At 37.2% G+C, this 20474-nt stretch overlaps 1 protein-coding gene across 1 annotated transcript in view; it reads right to left on the bottom strand.

Annotated features, from left to right (window-relative positions):
• COL4A3 (collagen type IV alpha 3 chain) overlaps positions 1 to 20474 on the bottom strand; it is a 158751-nt gene that overhangs the window by 15094 nt on the left and 123183 nt on the right. The window contains exons 35-44 of the mRNA XM_044670796.1: positions 18895 to 18993; positions 17499 to 17588; positions 17014 to 17153; positions 15134 to 15260; positions 13566 to 13646; positions 13004 to 13102; positions 10638 to 10685; positions 9031 to 9216; positions 6695 to 6822; positions 3154 to 3226 (exon numbers count right to left, since the gene is read on the bottom strand). Coding sequence (XP_044526731.1) covers positions 3154 to 3226; positions 6695 to 6822; positions 9031 to 9216; positions 10638 to 10685; positions 13004 to 13102; positions 13566 to 13646; positions 15134 to 15260; positions 17014 to 17153; positions 17499 to 17588; positions 18895 to 18993 — 1071 coding nt within the window. The remainder of the gene's footprint in view (positions 1 to 3153; positions 3227 to 6694; positions 6823 to 9030; positions 9217 to 10637; positions 10686 to 13003; positions 13103 to 13565; positions 13647 to 15133; positions 15261 to 17013; positions 17154 to 17498; positions 17589 to 18894; positions 18994 to 20474) is intronic.

Genomic DNA, 20474 nt, shown 5'->3' with positions numbered 1-20474 from the left:
ATGAGGCAACAAAAACATGCTTTATAGGTCAAGGGTTCTTAACTGTTAATTTTCTTAATTTAGAAACCAATACAATTTCATTAAATTTTAGAGAAGAGGCACTGTGAAGCCAAATCTTATTAAAAGTTTCCTGGTGAGGGACAGTGCTTACCTATTATGGTTATCTATGTTTTTAAGGCCATTGTTGAAAGTTTTCCTGAATATGGAGAAGGCAGAGCATCTCTTTTTTGTATGCTTTAGAGTAGTTGGGAGCAGCCAGGTGGCTCCATAGATAAAGAGCCAGGGTCTGGTGTTGGGAGTTCCTGAGTTCAAATCTGGCTTCAGACATTTCCTACTAGTTTGTCCCTGGGCAAACCCCCATGGCCTAGCAGCTGCTGCTCTTCTGTCTCAGGATTCATATTAAGATAGAAGGCAAGGGTTTAAAAAAAGGGAGAGTAAATTTAAACCACGTCTGCTTCTTACCTAACTCACTAAAGGGTGAGGTTCCATTTTGACTCCTAGCCTTGGGCTCAAGTAAAGGCAGGACAAGATAATTCCTTAATCTGGAGCAGAGGTGTCCTTGCTCAGACCAGATTAAACTCATTGGGAAATATTTTAAACTAAATAATAATACAATAAAGCATGGATAATATGTCATTTTCTTAGTTAATATGTTACTTCAGGGACATATTAGTTAACACAATAATTAACTATTATATTATATTATTAATTATAATTAACTATACTATGATATTAACAAGATGATTCCTTTATCTGGAGCTGAGGTGTCAAACAGGTCTGTGTTGCCCAAACCAGATTAAACTCATTAGGAAATATTTTAAGCTAAATAAAAATATAATAAAATGCAGATAATGTTATTTTCTTACTTAATAGGTCAATGCAGGGACCCTTTTATATAGTTTAGTGGCCCTCATTTCTATTTGAGTTTGATGCCATGAGCAATATACTCATTTTAAGGTTTTTAATTTGTGAATATAATTTTCAGGAAATATATAGATATCTTGAGTGAAATAAGGGATTGGAACTAAGTCTGTGATTTTGCTGATATAGAGAATTCCTAAATGAAGTGACTCCTAGAAATAAAGGATGGCATCTTCCCTGCAATTTATCTTCTTAGAGAGTTGCCAAGAGCAATGGTGTCAAACTCAAATAGAATTGGGGGTCAGTAAAGCATGCCTAAGAATCCCTGTGCACCACATGTTGACTTAGTTTGAAAATGAGGTATTATCCATGTTTTATTGAATTTTTACTTTTTTTTTTTAATTAAAAAATTACAGCTACAATGTAGTCCGATTCAAGTTTGTACCCATTTCTCAATGTTGAACCTCACGTATTTGTCCCCACTGGCCTAGAGGCTTTGCCCATAATCACAGCAGCCAGTAAACTCAGAAGCAGAACCCAAACACAGGCCTTTCTGGCTTTGAAGTCAATTTTTTCACAACGGTGTCACATTGGGTCTCCATTAAGGGGAAGAAATCCCAAAACACAACAATAAAATTCAACATTAATAATGAAAGTGAATCAGTAATTCCCCAGAAAGCTATCACCTTAATGAAATATTCAGTGTGAAGAAATCTTTTTTGTTTTTAACTTTTTGAGATAGTTTCCAAGAAAAAATACAAAACAATAATAATAATTTATAGGACTTGAAGATCCAATGTCTTACTCTGGGAACTTGGGGAGGAAAGCACCTGTCTTCATTTTACAAAGCTGGTGTGATGTGAACCAACAGTATTGACTTCAACAATTCTGGAAAGACTTCCTCAGGACTTCATGTATACTTAACTGACATAGATAAAATGCTGTGAAGTTTGCAAAATGATCCGTATACACTATCTCATCTAATCCGTACAACAACCCTCACTAAGCTAATTAATATTTTTATTCTATATGATGATAATATGATAATAATAATGTAATAATGATAAATAAATATATATATAATAAAATGATGATACTAAAAGGATGGGGCCAGCTGAGTGGCTCAATTATTGAAAATTAAGGCTAGAGATGGGAGTTCCTAGGTTCAAATCTGGCTTCAGACACTTCCTAGTTGTGTGACCCTGGACAAGTCACTTAACCCTCATTGCCTAGCCCATACCATTCTTCTGCCTTGGAAACAATACACAGTATTGATTTTAAGATGGAAGGTATGGGTTTAAAATAAATAAATAAAAGGATGCCAATCATCTCCATTCCATGCATGTGAAACATAAGGCTCACAGAGGTTGTGCCTTTTCCACCATCATAGTCAGAAAGTGCCAGAGATGAGGGAGCAGCTGGGTAGCTCAGTGGATTGAGAGTCAGGCCTAGAGACGGGAGGTCCTAGATTCAAAACCGGCCTCAGACACTTCCCAGCTGTGTGACCCTGGGCAAGTCACTTGACCCCCATTGCCCACCCTTACCACTCTTCCATCTAGGAGCCAATGCACAAAAGTTAAGGGTTTAAAAAAAAAAAGAAGAAAGAAAGTGCCAGAGATGGGATTAGAACATTGGTCCTTTTTAACTTCAAGTCCAGTTCTCATGCTACTGTGCTGCCTCAGCAAGCCAGAAATGGGTACCTAATTGAGTTTCTGGAATCTTTACTAGGAGAAATTGAAGCTAGAAATTCTTAATGGGTAGCTAAACAATCTTGGCTCTCTAGTCTAGCAAAGCTCTTCAGAGTCTTCTACTTTGACTTTTTTTGGCTAATTAGCTGCATAAAAGGGTCAGATTGAAAGTACAGAACATTCTCTTTCTATTGCCTCCTGAAACCTATCTCATCTGCCTTTGTCTTCAACAGATAATTTTTTTGGCTCCATTCATCTGGGGTGAATTTATTACTTAGTTACTTAACTTTCTTGATATACAGAGAAAAATATCATAGGAATTAATGGGAAAGACAAGATAATTAAGACAAATGCATTACCTCACAATACCATATAAAGGTTATAGCACTTAAAAGGTTTCTATTGATGAAAGATTTCATGTCTATTTTTCTGGAACTTTTAAAGATGTTTTTATTTTTGTTTCTAGGGGGTGCACATTTTCCCACCATCAAGGCTTTATGCCTTGGGAATTTAGTCATCAGATTATGTGTTTTATAATTTGGATCAGAAGCATGAAGATCGTGTTTGCTCCCTAAAGCTGTGTGGAGAACATTTAGACAAGTACCTGTTGTTCCTGGAAATCCTTGAAACCCAAGTTCACCTGGAGAACCTGGAGAACCTGGGGTGCCTGGCATTCCCTGTAGTTTAAACCAAGAGAAACACAGATTTACTACATTATAATGTTGCTCAATGTACTTTTTTTTTTCTTGAGGTAGATGGTAAGATATAATATTACATTGAGAAAGTTTGGCAGGGTTGGACCATCATTTTAAAATCATATTTTAGCTGAATGGTGCCAAATTTTCTGTTTATATCTGTTTTTTTTTCAGGAATGCTTGGAAATGTTCTATTTTATTAAATGACCATACTTTGCCCTGAAAGAATATCATTAGTTTTGATGGTGAGGTAATTCTTGGTTGTAAACTCAATTCTTTTGCCTTCCAGAATATCATATTAAAAGCATTCTAGTCCTTCATGAAGTGTGGAAGATCCAGTGTAATCCTGACTGGTAATCCATGGTATCTGACTTGTTTTTTTCAAGATGATTTCAGTATTTTCTTCTTGACCTGGGAGCTCTTGAACTTGACTATAGTATTCCTGGTAGTTATCTTGGGGATTTATTGCAGAAGGTGATCTTTGGATATCTATTTTACCCTCTTGTTCAAGAATATCAGGGCAGTTTTCTTGAATAATTTCTTGTAATATGACATATAAACTTTTTTTTTTTTGGTCATGACTTTCAGGTAGAAAAATAATTCTTATGGTCTCTCCTGGATCTATATTTCCAGGCCACTTGTTTTTTTAAATGAGATACTTAATATTTTCTTCTATTTTTTCATTCTTTTGATTTTGTTTTATTGTTTCCTTGTTGTCTCATGAAGTCATTAGCTTCTATTTTCCCAATTCTATTCTCTCATCACCTTGTGGTCCTCCTTTTCCATTTGGTCCATTCTTCTTTGCATGGAACTCTTTTTTTCATTGGATTTTTGTGCCTCTTTTTCCAGTTGACCAATTTTACTTTTTAAGCTGTTATTTTCTTTTTCCCATTTTTCTTCAACCCGTTTTATTTGATTTTTAAAATTCCTTTTTGAGTTTTTCCACAGCCTGAGACCAATTCCCTTCCCCTCTCCCCTTTGTTTTGAAGATTTACTTGTAGTTGTTTGGATCCCATCATCCTCTGTGTAATAAATGGGTCAGGGGCCTTATGCTGGTAATGAGGCTAGAAGGAGGAAGGTGCTGGTTGAAAGGATGAAATGAGCTATACCCGGGCTGGACTTGAAACTTGTTATAATCGTATCAAGGAGCCAACCCAGTTCACTGCGACAAGTGAAAGTCTCACTGCTAGCTCCCAGGCTCCTTTAAAATATCAGATTACCAGCCCTCTTCCCTGCTGAGGAAGCAGCTTCCTATTGGTGAATTGTAGGCTGACAGGAAGTGGATGTTGAACTTTCTGCCCTTCAGCAATGGAGTTTGTTCCAGCTGAAACTGCTCAGAACCCTTCCAGTTCCCTACCCTGCTTGGCCTTAGATGGTAGGCAAATAAGCACAGAATTCTCTGGTTAAGGCTAAGGGCTTTATTGACAACAGAGTGAAGGGGACAAGGCAGTGGAAAGAGGGTTAGGAAGAACTGAGGACTAAGGGTGAAAGGTTTATCTGACTCAGGTTGCTAATAGGTCTTGTCTGGATGGTCTTCTGCTGACCCAGGGCAGGCAGCCCTGGGTCAGAGTAATGTGGTCTCTGGATAATAAATAAAGTTGATCTATGACTAAAGGATTTGCCAGTGCTAATAGTATTGGTAAATTGTTTTGCAGGATTGATTTAAACCCTACTCTATTCTAGGCCTAAGCTACTCGTGTTCTCTCTCCCACCACCCAGGGCCCCAGGGGGTAAGGGATAAGTGAGTGATCAGGGAAAAAGTCAGGGAAGAACAGAACCCAGCCCTGGGTCTCCAGGGCTTTATATACCCTTGGCTCAACTGGCAGTTGGTGCTTTGCCCTATGTCTCATGCCACTGTCAACATTCCAACCAGGGCAACTGACAGGTTGCCCCAGGCCAATATGGCAAAATTATTAATCCTATATTATATCTGTTGGTTCTTCTCTTTGCTCTTTTTCCCCATAGAAGTTTTTGAGATTTACATGCTTTTTCTGTTTTTGCTCATTTTCCCAGACCTTTTTTGGGGGTGTGTGGTGGTGGGGATTCTGTAAGCTTCTTTCCAATTCTTGATCCTCTGTTGGTTTATAGGATTAGGCAGGGTGAGCTAATGTGTTTTGGGGCTAAGTCTTCAATGCATCTGGGTACTGAGGTTTGAGATTGCCTGCCAGATGGACTTTTGATCCTGTCTAGGGCCTGGGACTCCTGGGTTGCTCTTTTACTGGTTTAGCCCCCATCCTGGGATACTGAAGTTGACCTATGACCTATCACAGAACCTAGAGTAGTAGGCATGTATGTGTGGGGTGGTTGGCCAGCCTGCCTCTGTGTGCAGTTTTGCTTCCAGGATCCCTTATCCTGTGAAAATTGACTCTCTGCCTACCATTCAAGTTGTGTTCTATGGGAGAGCCCTGTGACTCTGTCTTGCTTTTGGGTTTGAATTCCTGTTTTTTTGAAGCACTTTTTAAAGATTGGTATGGAAGGATAGTCAGAGGGGCTTTGGCTTTGCTAATACTAAGCTACCATCTTGACTACCCCCACTCCAATTCTCTCTTCTATAAATAAAGTCATTGGATGGAATTTGGTGCTTCACCCTTTAGCCCTCTAATCAGAGAGAAATGGGGGCTAAAGAAGGTGGAGATCAGTCAAGGCTTGAATTAATAGCATGGTGATGAGATTAGAGGTGATGATCTTAATCTGGGAGGGGTATCTTTCCTGCTGGAGTTTTGAAAAAAACAACAGGGCAGCAGAAGCAAAGTAAATGTAATATTATACTTGTATCTCTGATACTAAGCATAGTGCCTGGCACATAGTCAGAACCTTAACATAACTGTTTTGTTGTTGAATTGCATCTTGAAGGCAGAGAGAGCTTCTTTGAGTTGGGGGGAAGATGGAATGAATATAGGCCTGGGGGGACAGCCCGTAAAAAGGCATGGAGTGTCATATGAGGATCAGAGAGGATTTCAGAGTGTAGGAGGGATAGTAATAATTCATAATGAATATGGAAAATAAGTTGGGGCAAGTTAATGTGAAGGTCTAAACTAGGGTGCTAGTAGGGAAAATGCTAAAAAGGGGAAGAATAGAAGAGATTTTTAGGAGATGGAATTGATGGGACTTCTTAACTAAATGGGATGGGAGGAAGGGGAAAGAAAGCCACTGATAATCCTGAAGTTTTTGTCCTGTGTGATATTGAGAATGGTATCATTAATGAAGACAGGAAAAATAGGAGGGGACAGGTTTTATGGAAAGAGAGTGGGTATGAATTGATACATGTTCAAGGTGCTAGGATTTGTATCCAATTTGTCTTCAGTTCTGTGAACCAATGGAATATTCCTTTCCTGTGGCATAGGGCTCAAAAGTAATTCTCTTGCTTCCTCTACACAGTTGATAATAATACTTTTGTGTCAACATATAAAAGGAAACCAAAAACCGTTGAAGATAATTTTCTTGGCTTACCAGATGCCCAGGCGGCCCAGGGTCTCCTATGATTCCTGGTTGACCTGTTGGACCTTGGTCTCCTGGAAAACCTTTTTCTCCCTTTATTCCTGTGTGATCACCAGGAGGTCCTGGGGGGCCAGGATCACCTAAATATACAAATAGTCTGTCAGTATTGCCAGAAGTCAGATTATCCACTAATATAAGTGATTTCTATACCTGAGACCCCTTGAAAGTTAAATTTATTTTTTCCTATAGATAAGTGTTGATGGTTAACATAAAAAATTTCTCCATTAGTACCAATAATTGTTATATTTGGGAAGCATTATAAGATGACAGGGGTCAGTAGCAATGTAGTCTTCTTAATCCTTTGGTCTATGGAGGGACACACACACACAAGCAGGCTTGACTAAAAGGGAGGGGCAGGATCTTGTGATAATGCTCCTTCACTTCCCCCCTCTCACTAGGCAGTTGGAAAGTCAGTTATAATCTTGCAATGGTGAACAAACAGACTTGTTAACTCCGGAGCCAAGACAGTAAGTTAGGAGAGGCTAAACTCTTGAAGATGATAACTTTCTCTAAATTATTTCCCCACAGGATTGTCTTGGAGAAGCTTGATGTCTTAGAAACTCACAGGCACAGAGGTTAGAATTTATTACAGGGCTACAAGTAGGAGGAACTCAGCTTAAGGAGGTTGTGAGTATATCCCCAAAATATATATCTAGGCACTGCTCCCAGTTGATAAAAGGTTTAATGATAGGTGAGAATGGGAAGGATGGGAGATGGATAAGGATTGATAAGGTCAGGGAAACACTCAAATAGTTATGTCAAAGCAGCCCCTCCCCCCAAAGGGGGTTAGGTAGCCTGAATGGCTGATTTGCTCTCTAACCCTATAATATTCTTCTTCTATATCAAGATAACTAAATTAAGGTAGACTGTGATGTTGTTGAATGCCTAACCAAAGTAAAGCAGCTTGGTAGTCAGGTACCGAATGGCTCAGTTCAGAGTCACCTAGATGATCTCTCTGCTCAGATTCAAAACCCCAAACTCAAGACCAACCTAGGACTCAAGACCAGCAAGCCGGGTGACCTGCCTTCTTATCCCTGGGCTCCAACATCTCTGCAAAATGAATCTCACAGGGGCAGCTGGGTAGCTCATTGGAGTGAGAGCCAGGCCTAGAGACAGGAGGTCCTAGGTTCAAACCCGGCCTCAGCCACTTCCCAGCTGTGTGACCCTGGGCAAGTCACTTGACCCCCATTGCCCACCCTTACCAATCTTCCACCTATGAGACAATACACCGAAGTTAAAGGGTTTAAAAAAAAAACAAAAAAAAAAATAAAAACCAAAAAAAAAAAAATGAATCTCACATAACGTAGAAAGTCTATGTGGATCTTTGATTTCATCCACTGCAAATAGAAATCCTATTGGGACTGCAGAGGTTTTAAATTTTGCTGTGGCCAAAAAATTTGCCACCTTTTGCCTAATCTGGTGATGAAATTCTCTGGCTATTTCACAATAGACACCTACAATCTCCAGCTGGGTCCATATCTGAAGCCTTTCTAGCTCCTAGAATTTGATGGAGTTTGTATTCTATTAGTATTATTTTCAAGAACTGAGGGTCATTTCCATACCCAAATAAAGCACAGAATAGGAATGTTATTGAATTAGGACTTTTTATTTTTTAAATTGCTTTCAGTATTTATTTTCAGGGGGAAAATTGTCAATGCTAACGAAGCTTTTCATCTGCCTATCAGGTACGATTTCTATACTGTTTTACCAACTTATTTTCTATTTATAAGAAAGCCATTTGATTATACATTTTACATGAGTAGCTATGAGACATAGAAACAAATGATTTTTTCACAGAAAATAATTCTTGACAAATTAATTGATGGTAGTATTTGAAAAAGATATCACTCATTCTGCAATGGCTAGAATTATAGGAAAGCATTTCTAGTTTTCTCTTTTCATTTGCAGGTTTCCATAAGATTGAACAAATCACATCGTGTTGAAAACAAATTGATATGAAGAATTTGTATGTGAATATTAGAAGAAACAGCCCTATTAAATTTTAAAAAATCTCCATGGGCATTTTCAAAGGCAGGATGTTTCAAGGAACATGTAAATTACTGACTCTATCCCATTTTTAAGTAGAGGTGATTTCGAAAATTGTCTGAGTATGCGTAAGACCCATGATGGTATAGGGAAGAAGCATGGCAAGGTACTGGTATTGGGAGAGAGAAGACCCCCAGTATGAAAACATTTGAGAACCTTGGGGGAAAACATCATCTCAGAATTAGACGACATAGTTGTATTTTGTTTTGTTTTCCAAATGTCTAGAAGTTAAAAACAAATACCTGGATTTCCTGTCAAGCCTGGAGGACCTTGATTTCCTTTTTGGCCTGGGATTAGTGCACCGGGAAAACCTGGTGGCCCTGGTAGTCCTGTCATTCCTGTGGGGCCTCTTGGTCCCACATCTCCCATGACACCTTTCATACCATGGATACCAGGGAAACCTGGTCTTCCTTTATTTCCTTTGGCTCCTGTAGAAAAAGGAAGTTTGGTTGCTTTTTAGATTGTTCCTCTAGTGCTGATTGCATAGGAACCACTATCAAGAAATGATTCTATTAACCATCCAATTGGGTTCCTTGCCTCGATGATCTCCTCTCTTCAGTTTATCTTCCAGACATCAACAAAAGTGTCTTTTATAAATTGTAAGTCTCTCCCCTAGGAACTCAATAAACTTCAGTGACTCATTATAATCTTTGGGAGCAAATATAAACTTTCTTTGGGTACCTTTTGAGCTATTTTTAGGTATTATTTCCCTGTGCTCAAAGTACAGATAAGCCTAGCCATGGTCACCTTACTAGTCCTTTGTAGGTGATATTTTCTCTCAACATGATGCCCTTGACCTGACTATCTCTAAAGCCCAGGATACACTTTTCCCTCAGATGTACCTCTTAGACTCCATTGGCTCTACTCAAGGACTACCTTCTGTGGGAAATCTTCCCTAATTGTGCTCCTGCTGCCTCCTCCCCATTTTATCATGCCTGGTTTATACCTAATCTCTCTCCTCTCTCCCCATGAGTTTTCTTTAAGGGAGAGACTTTTACTTAGTATTCCCAGTGACTTGTGCATTATTGGCACTTAGTAAATGCTTATTGATTGATTGGTCATCCATGCTAGAATTGGGAGGGACTTTGGAAAAATTGATCCATGAGGAGGTCAAGTGACTTGCCTAAGGTGACATATCTAGTTTGAAGTAGAGTTAGACTCATACCTGGGTCTGGGAGTCATGTCATACTTTCTCCCTGTTCCATGAGCTAGACAAAACATAGCTTTTCTTCTACCTCATATGTTCTACTTTTGTATTATAGCAGGAGGGGAGGGCTTGATGAATTAGAAGAATCTTGCTACAAATAATAGCAAAAAGGAATCAAGACAATGTCAATAATGTTTCACTCATCAGCCTAACAAAATTCCCAGAAGCCATTGTTACCCTTTTAATGGTCATGACAGTAAATCATTAGATGAAACTGAGGTTCTTACCTTGTCTATACCACTAATTCTCTAGATCCAGTTTCTTCATTAATTAAAAAGAAGAGGTTGGACTAGATGATTCCATGTTAGTGAGCAGCAGTAGCCTAAATCTATTTATATTTTAAGAATTTATTTCTTTATATTTATATTATAATAATAATAATTTATATTCTGCATCTTCAGATTATTAAAATCTTCAATTCTAAATACAATTTTAGGGGAGGGACCAGATCCTATTGATATTTGTATCTCTGGTGTTTAGCATAGGCTTACACTTAATAAATGTTCAGTGAAAGAATAAACAAGTCATATCCTTTTTGATAAGACTAGGAGTAGAATCCCAAGAATTTTATCAAGTTTATACAATCAGAGGCTATTTCTTAAGAACGTAGGGCATGAAGTTTAGGGGAGAAGAACCTCTTACCTTCTAAACCTAGAAGACCTCTTGGACCTGGCAGTGCCCCTAGCAGACCTGGGAGAAAATTTCTGGATATTAGCAGTATCTTTTTTTTTTTTAAACAAGGTAATTTTCTTACAAATAATCAGTATGACCACTAAAGTGTTACATTTAACAAAAATGTCAAAACTCCATAGAGAGTATGGTTTTGAATATTCTCACTCTAATTCAATGAATCTGTAAAAAGACATAAAATAATAAAAAGACACAATCTTATTTACAACTGTATAACATTTCCAATAATATGATGATACATTTCTGTTCCAGATACATATTCTATGTACACATAGACTATTTCAGCATTGCATCAGAATAAAGTCTGACTGATACACTGTTATTTTTCTGTTTCTTTTAGTAGGGGAGACCATTTATTGCAGGAAACATGCATAAAAAATACCAATTCTTACAATGGCTGTATAAAAATATGTATGTCTCATTCCATACCCTAAGTTTATCACATCTCTATAATGGACAGCATGTTTCACCACCAGTCCTCTGGAATCAGAGATAATAAATTGTATTATCATGATCCATACAGTTTTCAAAGCTGTTTGTTTTATACAGTGTTCTTATTGCATGAATTGTTTCCCTGGTTTTATTCATTTCATTTTTAATCAACTTATAAAAGTATTCAAAATTATTCATTGTTATAATATTGATGTTAGGGAATAAAGTTTTTCTGGTGCTGCTTACTTTACCCTGCTTTTTTCATGTATTTTTTAAAAATAATTTTTATTAATTTTTCTGTTTTTTTACATTATATATCTGTCTCATATATTCCCCTCTTCCTCCCCCTGAGAAGTATCCCATAAGACAATAACAGTTTGTTTTTTAGAGAGGAAAAAATATCAGCATCAACCGATTGATACATTGAGAAAATCTTGGAACCTTGCTTGATTTTTATAATTTGGTACCATTTGCTTTTAATTTTTTGATGTCCTATTGTTCTTTCCATCCATCTCTTTCAGAAATCAGCTTCCTCATTTGTTATATTTTTTAAAGTCACATAGTTTATTAAGCATATTTTGTCAGCTGTGGACCATCAATATAACTTATTCTGACCTCCTCCTGGTATGCAGTACATTGCTTGACAATTAAAAATAAGACAAATTTCTCCCTGCTCTCAAAGTGAGGAATATGGGAAGAAATATCATCCACTGGGGTCAAGGACTGGGGTCCTCTCTGGAGAAAGTCTCCAGGCAAGTGTTATGGTCACAGTCATACTCTGGGGTTTATTCAGCCTCTTTTGATACTGGGTCGATAGAAGATTTTTCATTCATAAGAGCAGATGCCAATGGAAAACGTAGACAAAAGAAGCCCCCAAAAGGAGATGGTAAATGTACAGATTTGGCATTTTTTGTCTCTGTCATTAAACACTTTCTCCTACCTCACAATCCAAAAAAAGGTTCCTACTTTATAGAGCTTCCTTCTAAAAGGAATGCTGGTTCTAGGCATGGTGAGGCCATATACTTATTCTTTCTTAAATTCGAAATCCAGTAGAATATGGTGAAACTCCTCCAATTTTACTTATAGAGGGCTTAAAAAGCTAACATGCCAGGCAAATGTTTCCCATTGTCACCTCCCCACAATGTTTCCCATACATGAAGCTCTGAGTTGTTAGAATAACACCACATAGATTGGATCCCTCCACAGAATAATGTGTCTTCTTCCATGCATGTCTTTCTCTTGCTGTTTTCATATCTGTGGATAAGATGATTCCAGGATGGGCAGTTTCAGGATCCAAAGTGATTTCCTCAAGGAATTTTGTCTTGATCACTCTTTTCTGTTTCATGCTTCTCATCAGGTGAGTTTTGAGCAATTTGAAGGATTGTCTCCAATTGTTAACTGAGCTGGAAATTCATCACAACACAAATTCCCCAGCACTCAAGATATTTAAAACTATCTCTAGAAGCCCTATGAATATGGTGGAGGTTACATTCTTTGCAGAAATTGTGATCACATTCCACAGACACAGCACATGGGGGAAAATATAGGCTCATAATGGGGCACTTTAGCTCTTCTGAAAGATTTGAAGTGAGAAATGAGGCCATGATTCTTCTGGTGCCTTTGACTTTTCTGTTTCACCACTATTTCCATTGGTAAAGTAAGTTCTAAAGTGGTAATATGTTACAACTTCAGTTAATAATCAGTCAGTCATCAAATATCATGCTAGATGCTGGGGATACAAAGTCTAAAAACCAAAACCCAAAAAACCCCACAAACAACTGATGCCATTAAAGACCTTATATTCTAGAAGTTGGATATTATTCGACAACAATAATAAAGTTTTCATCATCATAATAAATAGATTCAATGTTGTACGAAAATCATACCCAATTCTCCTTTTTCTCCTGCTGGACCAGGAAACGCATCCCCTCCTTGTGTGCCTTTTTCACCCATTGGTCCAGGAGGTCCTGGGACTCCTGGAGGACCTAAAATAATGACACACCACACAAAGAGAAAATATATTTCCCTCTTACTTATATGTATTCCCAAGAACAGAAAAATGATATGGATTTTTTTTCTTATTTTAATAGACTAATTCAGTACCATGAATGTTAATTCTCTTATTAAATATAAATGCTATAAATAATTAAATATTTTCATGAAGTTCTTCATGTTGGTATTTCTGAACTTTAGGAGTTTCACTTAGTTGTGTGTACCCTAGTACAACTTAATACTTTCCTCCCACTGAATCTTATACTAAAAAATGTATACTATTCCCTATAGTTCCTAGCCAGAGATGGATAAGTAGTTAAGGGAACATACTTAATTAAGTATATAGAGATTCTAACTTTAGGGAAAAAAGATCATGTTTATATTCAAAATTTTATGCCTTAGGTCATCTTATAGCAAACTTCTATGGATAGATTATAGAGAGACCAAAAATGAAACCTGGAGGTCCTTTCATTCCTGGAGTACCAGGAAAACCTTTGCATCCTTTAAATCCCAAATCACCAGCAGGGCCAGGCTGTCCTGTAAACAGAATAATAAAGAAAAATTTAACAAAACATTACTGAAATTTTAATGGAGGTCAAAACAACAGAGACAATTTCCTCATGCTCTTTACTCAGTTTCTTCCACCCACCCACCCAATTATTCACAACAAGATTCTACAACTGACAATGGATTCTTTTTTTTTTTTTAAACCTTTAACTTCGGTGTATTGTCTCATAGGTGGAAGATTGGTAAGGGTGGGCAATGGGGGTCAAGTGACTTGCCCAGGGTCACACAGCTGGGAAGTGGCTGAGGCCGGATTTGAACCTAGGACCTCCTGTCTCTAGGCCTGACTCTCAATCCACTGAGCTACTTAATTCTTACTTAATGCTCAGGTTGTACCAATGTGTATATCAAAGTTTCTCTCAAAAGATTTGGCCCTGAGATTTATTTCCAAGCTGCTAATAACTCATAGTTAATTTATTCTCTCAGGTCAAAGTTTTCAAACATGTACCATAATACTCCTTAGTGGTGCCCCAATCAGAAAGTAAAAAATGATACCTCAATCTGTATTCAAATTGGCTAACATTTTCCATCTGCCTCATCCTCATTCATAAAATGAAGCAGTTGGGCTTGATGGCCTTCAAGATCCCTTCTAATTTAAAAAAAAATCATTCTATGACAATAGATTCTACTCCCTGACAAGGTTGCAGGTGGTGGCTCATTTTTCCCAGGAGTTAGGAGACAAACTTGTCTGCTCTTACCTCATAGTTAGGTCATGCTGCCAAATTGTGTTGGTGATAACAACAACAAAACCACCAATAATATAATTAACATTTTAATATAGTTCTTCAAAATTTGCAAAACATGTATGATGCCTCATTTGATTTTCACAACAACCTTTCAAGGTAAATGCTATTATCACCATTATATATACAAAGAAATTGAAGCAAACACAGGTTAAGGGACTAGCCCAGGGTCACATAGCTAGTAAACGTCTAAGGCAAAAATCAAACTAAGGTCTTGACTCCAAGTCCAGTATTCCTTCCCATTTGTCACCCAGTTGCTTATGATGAAAGGAAACTACCAAACTTGGATGTAGAGAACATACTTGTGGACAAGAAGACTTGCTCCAAACTATGATTTAAACAGGCACAAAATACCGGAGTCAGACAAGTAATTCACTGTGTTGTGTCAGTGAATGGCACAGGAATTCAGTGAATGAAAATTTGTCCAATAGGCAGTTTTTACTTATTACACAGCACAATAGTCACTGCTTGCTCCATGTACAACATACTGTAATAGGAACCAGGGATACAAAGACAAAAGTGAATGCAAACCATACAAATTGAAATATGCTTAAGAGAAAAAGAATCCAATTTTTAGGTCATTATTTTTATGGGGAAGAATGTAATTCATTCACTTTTTATTGTGTATGAGGCTCTCTGGAGATCATTAAAAGACTTATCTGCAGAACTCTGTGAAATGCTACCAAATTTCATTTATTGTTAAACCAAGGCTCCTACCTGGATGGCCACGGTTTCCAGAACTTCCTTGGTCCCCTTCAGTTCCAGCAGGTCCTACTGGTCCTGGTGGGCCTGGTAGCCCTCTTTTTCCTTTCTTGCCTAAGGAACCAGGGGGTCCTGGTTCTCCCTAAAAGTTAAATCATTAAATTTTTAAGTAGGGCAAATGGTCAGATTTAAACCTAAATGCTAATTAAACTGTAATAAAAATAGTTTCTTTAAATTAATAAGTGGACATAAATGTTTTATTTATAAATTAGTTCTAGATAGTTCAAATAATAGCTGTATAAGAAGATGCAGCTAAACAAATACATTTAATATTTTAACACCCCTAGTTTCCTCCCTATCTCATGTACCACCTTTTCCTCAAAGCTTTTCTTATCAATCAGCTGCTTGTGTCTGACCCAACAATTTTATTTTGCATTCATTTTTTATATGTTTTCTTCCCTAGTATATTGTAAGATGCTCAGGGGCATAGATTCTTCCATTTTTGTCTCTGTAGCACCAGCATCTAATACAGTGACTGACCACATAGGAGGTGCTTAATAAATGCTTGTTGAATGATATATTATACAGAAAGAATACTCATATCACTGATCACAGATTTATTGAAATGTTGAAGGAATCTGAAGTTTTAATACTGAATCTTTAAAAAAACAATTCAGAAAGTAACCTAAGATAGGTGAGAAATTAAAGAAGGTTGTTAATGTCATTGTAATTATACAAAGTAAGTAAAATATACTCTGTGCCTAAGAAAATATGAGAAGGATGCTCTACTCTCACTCACTCCTCTCCTAAAATACTGTGTGCATATACCCATCAGAACTCTGATTGGTGAAGGGTAGAGACTTCAATTCCAGTGGTCCAGGAGAGAATGACATGAGATGCAAATAATGGAAAGACCCCTAAGCGTGGGATCAGAATATCTAGGTTTGAGGCCTCTGCTACCTGGACAAATCATTTATCCTCCCTAGGTCTGTTTCCTCATCTATAAAACTCAAGCGTTGTACTAGATAACTTCTAAGGTCCAGGTCTAACTCTAGGATCCTATGTTGCTGTGATAGCTACCCCCCACCCACCACCATTACCTGAAAAAAAGGTAGAAAATAGGACTAAATAAGAGATAGTGTTTTAATGAATGAAGGAGAAGCTAGAGGGAAAATGAGGTGGCAGATGGTAATCACTTTGCAAACTTTCAAGTGTCATATCAATATTATTAATTCCTATTTGGATTCTGTAAGGCTATTAATAATATAACTTATGGGATTTATGTGTGAATAGATGTGGGCATGGGTGGGTGATAGTGGTGGTAGCTTTGAAACCTGGAAAGAACACTGGCCTCAAGGAAGAAATTTTTGAGACTCAGTTTGAAAGAAGAGGGTAAAGATTGGTGAAAGCCCTAAACGGCCCATTTTGGCTAAGATAGATTCACATTAGCATCTTAGGAGTTTTGTTGGTAACTTATCTGCAACTGTCTCAGAGATGCCCAAGTGTAAACTTTTAAGAAGTATAAGATAATTAGGCAAGTGATTTCATACTAACTTTGGAGAAGAGAACTACCATCTTGTTCCCATTCAAACTGAAGGGACAATATGGCACCCATGAGTGCTGAAACTACAAAATGAATATCATAAAGAATTGCAATTGGGTCATAGCTACTGCAGACAGGATTATTTGTGGAGAGAGAACCAAAACCACTTTAACAAATTAAAAAACTACAGTGTTTCTCTTTGTCATTTTTAGCTGAATATGACACTGAAAACATTGAAAAGGGGTGCTACTATTTTAGCTTCAGCTGCCCAGGCTAAAACTTGACATTTTTTAGTCAATCAGTATTAAAAACATGGAAACCATCATCATGCCCATAGCCTAGGTGTCCTTACCTTTGGCCCTGGAGGTCCTGGCTGTGCATCTTTGACATAGCCTGGCTCTCCTTTTTCTCCCTTCATTCCCTGAATACCAGGGAGGCCTGGTCTGCCAGCTACACCTGGGTGGCCTTCAGTACCTTTTTTCCCCTTTGGACCTTAAACAAAGAAATAATTTTTAGATGCTATCCATGAACAATGGAATGCTTATGGACTGTTCCAGACCTGGAAATAACTTCTCATCCCCAAAGGACTTGATGTTCCTGAGTTCTTGGACTAATAAATCAGTCATGAAAGCATTATAGTAACACAATGGATACTGTCTAGAATTAATAAATATTTAATGATCCGTCCCTTAATGATCATGTTTTGAAGTATACCTCTATGATTGTCTCTTTGCCTGAAGCTGTAGTTAACTTTAAGATGAAGCGAGATTCAGTGAGATTTCTGACCCATCATGACTTTGAGAAAACTAGGGGGCTTTATGAACCTTAGGAACTTACCTGGTACTCCCAGGTGTCCCATGCTTCCAGGTCCTCCAGATGGTCCTGGTTTTCCAGGGTCACCCATGGTACCAGGATCTCCTCTGACTCCTTAATTGAAAGTAAAGATTTATTCTCTACAAAATTCACATTAATATCTTGCTTAGAGTAGCCATGCCAACCTGGGGAGATAGGAGATGCCTGAACCAGAGACCCGTCCCTCTATTGCCACATCTTTCCCAGTGACCAAAAAATAAAATAAATACAATATTGTTGTGGTACTAATACTATAAAGGAATTGAAGAAATTCTGCCATATACATATACATGTACATATGCCACCATGATCTGTCATTCCTTTTTGTGTTACCACAGCAGATAGAATACACGCTACTATTTATTTCACAGGAAGCTACCTTAGCTACTTTTAAAAACCCTTACCTTCTATCTTAGCATCAATTCTAAGACAGAAAAGCAGCCAGGGGTAGGCAATTGGGATGAAGTGACTTGCGCAGGGTCATACTGCTAGGAAGTATCTGAGCCAAAATTTGAACACATGACCTCTGAATTCCAAGTCTGGCATTTTATCTACTATATTATCTAGCTGCCCTTACTTTAGTTTTTATAAAATTTTGGATTTTATTATTGTGGATACCCATGTTATTTTTTAAACAAAATATAAATCTGATAAAACTGAAAATATCATTTAGTATTTGGGGGGAGAGGTGGAGCAAGAAGAATAACTATATTACAGATAATACATTTATAACACATTTCAGGCATTTTGAACTAGAAATTTTGAGTAAGGAGTGAATGCAGGTCTTTCTGAAAGTTTAAAACTATACTATTTTCTATTTTCTTTTATGGTATTTTTCTTCCTGAAAGCTAAAAGCCATAGTATTTTCTATCAAAACTCAAAATCTGCTATAAATACTTTGGGCTAAACATAGAATATTTCAAAATGTCTCTTTGTAAAGTTAGTTTAGAATCCGACCTGCTAAAGTATTGAATCTCTTTACTTTTGATTTCAACAATGGTATCTTTGGGGTCAGATCTCATAACTTTGGGGAAAATGGAAATCCCTAAGGTAAGGATCCCTAACATTTTTTTGTGTTGTGGTCCCTTTTGGTAGTGTTATGAAGCCTTTAGACAGATCCCTTCTCAGAATATTTTTAATAAGATAAAATACATAGGATTGCAAAGGAACTGAAATACAGTTTTCAAAATATTTTGTCAAAGATCCACAAATGCAAGGTTAAGAAGCCTTGCTGTGAGGGATCTTGTGTGCACCAGAATGGCCAAATAGATTTAGGTGCCAAGCTGAAGTCCTCTAAAGCAACATTAGTTCCCACCTCCCTATTATTTTCTTTAACATTAGTTTAACTCTAAAATACAGTGTTTCTGAAACTCTAACATACCTGGTAGACCTGGTCTTCCAGGTCTTCCATCCCGGCCTTGTAATCCTGGTAGACCTGTAATACCTCTCTCTCCTTTCTGGCCAAGGCCACCCAAAGGTCCTATGGTACAAATGTGGGATATTAGAAAATGCAAGATAGAGTTTTTTTAGGTTCATAGCTATTCTGTTTAATACTGATGTAACAGCTCAGGACGGATTCACCCAAGCTTTCTTTTCTTTACCTTCAACCATTCTCTATATTTCAGATATTTCAGAATATATATATACACATATATATTCAATAGAATCACAACAGCCTCATAGAGTGGACGTCTTCATCCAGGTGCCACAATGACTCAAGAGATTGGAAATAGTAAAATGGAGACCTATATATCTTCATTATTCTGATCCTGATAAACCTTATAGCAAGAGGGGTAGTAGAGAGAAATATTCTATGCAGATACTTTCATTTAATTTTTTTGCCAAGAAGTGGCTGCCATTTTCTATTTTACTTTAATTTTCTCTTTTCACTCAGTTCTGCCCCCTTTATCAGTGGTTCTGATTTTTCTTCCCATGATTCTATGCCTTTCTTCTCATTCTGCCTTCCTGACCTAATTGTGTTTGCATACCATTCCTCTGTTTCTTCTCTCTTCTTCATCACAAAGGTGATCAGGCCTAATATGAACATGTGTTCATTTAGTATTACCAGCTAAATTATAAGTTCTCAGGGTCAGGACAAGGTGCTATATTTTTTCATATCCCCCACAAAGCCTAGCACATAGTATTTACTCAAAAAATGCCATGTGGTTAGAAAATGAATGAAACCTCCCAATAAAGAGTATTTAAGAATAAATAATACTAAACAGTGAACAGAAACATGTATTGATATGCATATGCATATGTGGTCCTTTTTATATTATAGGCCTCAAAGAATCCATAGTACAGAGTAATCCTAGGCTTTTAAAATTTATTAAATGGGCAGATTATGTTCTCATTTCTTCAAGGTTTAAGTTTAAAGAGATTTCAAAGGAATAACTCATCTGTTTATATATTAAAATTCTAATAGAGTCATACCCAAATGAGTGTTAATACCACAATTGGGCAGATTTTACTTGAACAATAATTTTGTTAGAGGAATATACATAGCAGTGAAGCTGGACAAATCAATGAACAAAGCATTATTGTCCTCAGACTGTGCTAGATAATTATCCTAAGTAGAAAAAAAAAACACAGATCAGATTTGCTAATAGTAATAATAATAATAATTGATGTTTAGATAAAATAGAGGTTTGATTAAATCAATTGCCCCATCTCACTTAAAATAACTACTTAATCATGTGAGAATTGCTATTTAGAATCTCTCACTCAAAAGCATTAAACTAAGTACAAAAATTCCTCCATACTTTTGGAAGGGAAGAAAGCATTAAGATGAAATAAAATGATGCTATCCTCTGTGAGTTGTGGATAAAATAGCAAGCCAGTTTGGAACCCTAGGCATTCAAGTGGTATGGAAGCTTAGTGGCAGAAGCAGCTCCAGTGAAGCCCCTAAAAAGGAATTTGCTCCGGGAAGGAGGGAGGAGAACTATCTCTTCTTCTAACTCT

This window comes from Gracilinanus agilis, chromosome 3 (genome assembly GCF_016433145.1).
Source record: "Gracilinanus agilis isolate LMUSP501 chromosome 3, AgileGrace, whole genome shotgun sequence".
Taxonomy (NCBI): domain Eukaryota; kingdom Metazoa; phylum Chordata; class Mammalia; order Didelphimorphia; family Didelphidae; genus Gracilinanus; species Gracilinanus agilis.
Note: the sequence above shows the minus strand (reverse complement) of the source record. Positions and strands in the feature narration are given on the sequence as shown.